At 43.1% G+C, this 6752-nt stretch overlaps 1 protein-coding gene across 2 annotated transcripts in view; it reads right to left on the bottom strand.

Annotated features, from left to right (window-relative positions):
* pdss2 (prenyl (decaprenyl) diphosphate synthase, subunit 2) overlaps window positions 1–5520 on the bottom strand; it is a 28963-nt gene extending 23443 nt beyond the window's left edge. For both annotated transcript variants that reach the window (XM_060871611.1, XM_060871612.1), the window contains exons 1-2: window positions 5338–5520; window positions 4527–4787 (exon numbers count right to left, since the gene is read on the bottom strand). In XM_060871611.1, coding sequence (XP_060727594.1) covers window positions 4527–4786 — 260 coding nt within the window. In that variant the 5' untranslated portion in view covers window position 4787; window positions 5338–5520. The remainder of the gene's footprint in view (window positions 1–4526; window positions 4788–5337) is intronic.
* Window positions 5521–6752: the final 1232 nt, after the last annotated feature.

The following is a 6752-nucleotide window of genomic DNA, read 5'->3' as shown; positions in this document are numbered from 1 at the left end:
AATATTCCAGCTCCACATCACAACAATCAGCACACTGTTAACCCTTCATCCTGCTCATTAAACCTCAGATGATAATGAGATGTGTTTATAAACCTGGTCCAAAACACACAGACCAGCAATCACATGATCACAAGACTGAAAAGACAGAGCTGGTGTACATGATCACCAGAAGAGAAGAGAAGAGAAGAGAAGCGAAGAGAAGCGAAGAGAAGCGAAGAGAAGAGAAGAGAAGAGAAGAGAAGAGAAGAGAAGAGAAGAGAAGAGAAGAGAAGAGAAGATTCTGCGGTTCTTCTGAAGGTTTAATGTAGAGTTTGGAGATGTGGAGGTCAAGGAGCTCAACGTTCACAGCTGTGGAAACATCAGAATAAAGACCCCACAGTCTCCGAGTCTGCAGGTCACCTCATAATCTGCTGAAATCTGCAGTGTTTGAAAGCGCTAGCATTCAAACCCACGCTTCTGTGCTCTGAAACAGCCACGAGCCGATAAAGAGGCCGTTAATGAGCTGTTAATCAGCTCTGTGTAGGATCTCTGATACACAGCCTGTAGGGGGGCAGGAAATAATGTCCACTTCCTTTCCTTTTTTATAGCCAGGACACATCACTGCTGCTCATCATCAATTAGCCCAGAGACAACGAGGACAAGGTGACAGCAGGACACGCCCCCTAAGACACACAGCTCGAATACAGGACACGCCTCCTTACAACCTGCTTAACCTTCAACAAGGAGAGAGAGAGAGAGAGAGAGAGAGAGAGAAAGAGAGAGAGAGAGAGAGAGAGAGAAAGAGAGTGAGAGAGAGAGAGAGAGAGAGAGAGAGAGAAAGAGAGAGAGAGAGAAAGAAAGAAAGAAAGAAAAACATTATATAAAGATAAGGAAAGAGAGGAGAAATATAAAGAGAAGGAAGGAAGAAAGGATGTGAAAAAAATAAAGGATGAAGCAATAAGAAAAAAAGTCTCAAGAAAAAACTAATTGAAGTGAGAGGTTAAAGGAATAAAGGGAAGAACAAATGAAAGGGAGGGAAAGATGAGTGTAAAAAGAGGAAAACGAGTGAAATAAAGAAAAAGGTGTTTGACGCTTGTGTGGAGCAGAACGGCGGTGCGACTCGTCTGTGAAGGACGTGTGTGTTTAACCCTTTTCTCACGGAGTGATAGTCACCTCATCCCTCCGTCATCTCATCCCTCCATCTCTCACCTCTCCATCTCTCACCTCTCCATCAGCGCAGCTTCACGTGATCTCTCTCTGTTACAGAGTTCATATCAGTTCTGAGTCATTAAAATGTGCAGAATAATAAACGTAATAAATTCATCTGATTCAGAGAAGACATGAGAGACTTCAGATCACTTTACGTCACATCACTAACGTTATTCTAACGTTATTCTAACATCCACACGCCAGCTGGATTGTGTGGGTCTCGAGCTCTACACTGCACACCAACATGTTCTTCATCATGTCTTGGGTTTAAAAGCACCAGTGATTTGAGTGAACCCTGGAGGGCTGGAGACAAACGTCCTCCTGATACCTTCCAAAGGGTTCAAAACACGACCTCCACCTGGAAGGCTCCGTCAACGCAGCCTCGACACCAGGGTTCGAGATCTTCCAAACAGCCCAGAGAGGTGGAGCAGTGACGGTGCTGTGTTGTGGGTAACGAGCCTGTGCTTAATGACGTCGCTTCATCGGTAAAATACAGAAAAAAAAACACAGTCCTGTTTCAGGGAGATGTTTCATCTTTGGACACGGAGAGTGAAAGTTAGAGGGAAAGACAGGATTACTTTAGGAGGGAGGGAGGGAGGGAGGGAGGGATGAAGGGAGAGAAATAACTGGAACCCAATCTGGCCGATCCAGACGACAGGACTGGAAACCGGAGCCCAAGGGTGTAATAACCTATACACCTAAATCTGATATGACAATCCATTTGGGTGTCGAGGATGGAGGGATGGAGGGACAGAGGGTGGATGGATAGAAGGAGGGAGGGGACCCTGCCTTCTTCTCTTTCCCTCCGTGTCTCCTTGCCCCAAGAAGCGCCAGTCACATAAATACCCACAATAGCAGACGCCGGCGTCTCGGTTTTCTGTCCTCAGACTCACGTTGGCTCGTTCAACGCTGGATAAAAGGACGAGATGAGAGTTTGGGAAAGTCCTTCACCTCTTCTCTTCTCTTCTCTTCTCTTCTCTTCTCTTCTCTTCTCTTCTCTAGACATCATTTCAAAATGTGCTGAGAAAACTGAACCGTGTAAAACTCTTTGTGGCTGCAGGCTTGTGATGGTACTTTATTATGACATCACAACAGCAGCCAGACGTCTGAACTAGTCACTGATTATTTCACAGAGGAAAATAAATAAATAAATCACAGAGCAGGTAAAATGTGCCGTAGATAAACGATCACCTGAATAATGGGGGGGGGGGGGGGACACACACTGTTAAAGCAAGGAAGAAAGGAGAAATATGGGAAAAGTACAGAAAGGGAAAGAAGAGGAGTGTAAAGGACCTCAGGGAATAAAAAAGGAAGAAACAGAAGGAAGGTAGGAAGGAAGGAAGGAAGGAAGGAAGGAAGGAAGGAAGGAAGGGAAAAGAAATTAAATAAGAAATAAGAAAAGAAAGAAAAGAAAGAAAAGAAAGAAAAGAAAGGAAAGAAAGAAAGAAACAAAGAAAGAAAGAAAAGGATGGAAAGAAAGAAAGAAAGAAAAGGAAAGAAAAGAAAAGAAAAGAAAAGAAAAGAAAGAAAGAAAGAAAGAAAAGGAAAGAAAATGAAAAGAAAAGAAAAGAAAAGAAAAGAAAGAAAAGAAAAGAAAGAAAAAGAAAGGAAAGAAAAGAAAGAAAGAAAAGGAAAGAAAATGAAAGAAAAGGAAAGAAAAGAAAAGAAAGAAAGAAAGAAAGAAAGAAAGAAAAGAAAGAAAGAAAGAAAAGAAAGAAAAAGAAAGAAAAGGAAAGAAAAGGAAAGAAAGAGAGAAAGAAAGAAAGAAAAGAAAGGCCTTCTGAAGTGATCATAATGAGTGACTGTAGTTTCCCACAAACAGACTGGTTTCCAGTTCAGTATTAAAAGGTTTATTAATTAAACCGAAGCTCTAACACTGATCACTTCCCCTGAGACTCTGAATAAACTTCAGATCCACACTGAAGCCAGTGATCTCCAACACGGCATCACTGATGTTCCTGATGTTCCTGATGTTCCTGATGTTCCCCCTCGCCCGTGATGGTGTGGAGCAGATCAGCTGAACTTCTCTCCTTTCATGGTTATCTGTCCTGCAGCTCGTTAGCACGCTGAAGCTGTCAGTCTCTGGTGTCGCCTGCAGAAAGCCAGAGGAAGTGCCGTCTGTAGCCACAGGAGGGAGTCGAGTCGATCTCGACTCGTTACAGGAAGGAGCCGAGGAGCGCAAAAACATTGTGACGAAACGTCTAGGACCTCAGTGAAATGAAGGATAGTTATGAGTCCGGAGTGAACGAGTAAATGAAATGGACAACATGGAGAATATGGTGCTGTTGTATGATCTAATAACATGATTTCTCTCACAATATCTCAGCTCTGAACAAATTCAGTACAAAAACCCGTTTCCATCTGATCACATCATCGTAACCTTCGGTCCTGACGTGACGATTCGTCAGCAGCAACGACCAAAAGCTCCAAGAAACAAAGGAAAAGTGACCTGGTCATGAAGTTAATCCTGCGTTCTGTGGGACCGTGGGGGGTGGGGGGCATATCATCATCATCATCCTCTCGTTACACACGTCTGAGACGTGATGATGAAAAGCAGAGGTTGGGAGGAAGCAGGAGATCCTGACAGCTATAAATTCTATAGAGAGCTGCTCCCATTTCTCAAACAAACAAACAAACAAACAAACAAACAAACAAACAAAGCCCACAAGAGCCAAACTACAGCTGACCTGTGAGTGTGAACACACCTGTATGCTGTCATAGCTCTTTGCGCTGTCCCTGTTTCTTTTACTCTTCTGTCATGTTTGTTTATTCTATTTCATCCACTTTTCCACACGTTCCTAATCTCCATCTTTCTCTTCTGAACCTTTACGCTTTCTCTCAGCTCTGTGCAAGTGCTTTGTTTCCTTCACTTACCTGCTTATGAGCTACACACACACACTGTATCTGACCAACAGACTTCTGTTTTTATATTGGAGGATAGAGGGGTGCCAATACTTTTCACCAGAGCAAAACACAGGTTCCAGTCAGCTGTAGACGGTTGGGCAGTGAGCGTATGATGTGTATGTGTGTATGTGTAGGTGTGTGTGTTTGTGTGTATGTGTTTGTGTGTGTATGTGTATGTATGTGTGTGGGTGTATGTGTACGTGTGTGTGTTTGTGTGTATGTTTGTGTGTGTGTGTATGTGTGTGTATGTTTGTGTGTGTGTGTGTATGTGTGTTTGTGTATGTGTGTGTGTGTGTGTATGTATGTGTATGTGTGTGTGTGTGTGTATGTGTGTGTGTATATGTGTATGTGTGTGTGTATGTATGTGTGTTTGTGTTTGTGTGTGTTTGTGTGTGTGTGTGTTTGTGTGTTTGTGTGTGTGTGTGTGTGTGTACCTGGCTGTGTTGAGCAGCGGGTGTTTGGTTCCCACCAGTTTGCGCACATGCATGGCGACGTTGCTCAGCTCGTCACTCAGCAGGCAGCGCAGACTCATGAAGGACGTCGGATATCCCACGATCTTCTCCGCATCAGACACCACTTTACTCCAGCTGGACGGAGACGGAGCAGAGAACAGACTCAGGTTCCTCCATCCTCGCCTCGGGGAACACGTAGCAGTCAGAGACGTGAGGAGAGAGAGACGAGAACACACAGCCATCCTGAAACAACAGCACATTCATCAGCTATCTACACCTTTTACACACATCATCACACTCCTCCATTCTTCCTCTCTTTCTTTCCCTTCACATCATTCTTTCTTTCCTTTTCTTTTCACACTTGCTGCAACTTTCTCTCGACCATTTTTTCTCATTTTGATCAAATCTTTTTAATCTCTTCTTCTTTCTTTCTCCATTCTTCACTTCACTTTTCTGTCCTTCTGTTTTTGACGAACTTTTTTCTCATCTTGCCATCTTTTTTACTTTCTTTTCTTCTTCTTTAACTTTCAAAAAGGAGAAATGTTTTTGTTTGTAGTCACTTTTCACTAATGTCAAATCCCACAACCGAGTTTCAGATACAACACACCCGCATTCATTAAATCCCTCCTCCTAATCGAGGATTGGCTAGTTTCCCTAAGCGTGCACTTCTAGCCAATCGCAGAGCAGAAACTGCTCTAATACTAACCAATCCTGCCAGAGGATGTCTGAAAACAGGTGCGATATAAAATAAGGCATGTTAAAGCTTTCCTGCGGCTGTCAGCCTCAATGTCACCTTCTTATTAAATGAAACACATCTTGTCTTCAGGCCCAAACCGTCTCCTGTCTTTATACAACACTTCCGCTTTAATTTCCCGTTGATAGTCCACTCAAACAGGCTTTATAAAATAAAAATAATGAACGGTTTTCACCGGACGAAGTATTTCACTACATATGAAACAAAGCTGCCATCTTGTACGACACGCTTTACGGCATGTCGCGAAAACGATAAAAAAAAAAAAAAAAAAGTAAAAAAAAAATGTCGCCTGTTTACAGCACTGGGAAATGATAGTCAACAAGAAAAATAATAACACAGTGATTTATTTTATTGTCCAAAAAAATATCTTCCTGATACAGACATTTACATTTTTTGTGCTTTATAAAAATAAAATTTTAGGAAATTTGCAGCTTCCACAGATGAATTTTGTATTAATCTCCTTTTTTGTAGTTGAATGTAATGTTGCTGTTTATTAAAATGTGTTACTGGTGTATTTCCTGTTGGGGTGACTGGTGTATTTCCTGTTGGGGTGACTGGTGTATTTCCTGTTGGGGTGACTGGTGTATTTCCTGTTAAGGTGACTGGTGTATTTCCTGTTGGGGTGACTGGTGTATTTCCTGTTGGGGTGACTGGTGTATTTCCTGTTGGGGTGACTGGTGTATTTCCTGTTAAGGTGACTGGTGTATTTCCTGTTGGGGTGACTTGTGTATTTCCTGTTGGGGTGACTGGCGTATTTCCTGTTAAGGTGACTGGTGTATTTCCTGTTGGGGTGACTGGTGTATTTCCTGTTGGGGTGACTGGTGTATTTCCTGTTGGGGTGACTTGTGTATTTCCTGTTGGGGTGACTGGTGTATTTCCTGTTAAGGTGACTGGTGTATTTCCTGTTGGGGTGACTGGTGTATTTCCTGTTGGGGTGACTGGTGTATTTCCTGTTGGGGTGACTGGTGTATTTCCTGTTGGGGTGACTGGTGTATTTCCTGTTGGGGTGACTTGTGTATTTCCTGTTGGGGTGACTGGTGTATTTCCTGTTGGGGTGACTTGTGTATTTCCTGTTGGGGTGACTGGTGTATTTCCTGTTAAGGTGACTGGTGTATTTCCTGTTGGGGTGACTGGTGTATTTCCTGTTGGGGTGACTTGTGTATTTCCTGTTGGGGTGACTTGTGTATTTCCTGTTGGGGTGACTGGTGTATTTCCTGTTGGGGTGACTGGTGTATTTCCTGTTAAGGTGACTGGTGTATTTCCTGTTGGGGTGACTGGTGTATTTCCTGTTGGGGTGACTGGTGTATTTCCTGTTGAAACAGGAAGTTAGAGTGAGGTGTTGAAGTGCTTGTTTGAGCAGCGGTCAGATAGGAAGGTGACAGAGGGTCTTCACTGGGAAACATGTGAGTGGTAGATAGTGTGATGTCACTGAATGACACTGATGGTGATGCACA

This window comes from Tachysurus vachellii, chromosome 6 (genome assembly GCF_030014155.1).
Source record: "Tachysurus vachellii isolate PV-2020 chromosome 6, HZAU_Pvac_v1, whole genome shotgun sequence".
NCBI classification, from domain to species: Eukaryota; Metazoa; Chordata; class Actinopteri; order Siluriformes; family Bagridae; genus Tachysurus; species Tachysurus vachellii.
The sequence above is the reverse complement of the archived record's forward strand: the minus strand, read 5'-3'. Positions and strand labels throughout refer to the sequence as shown.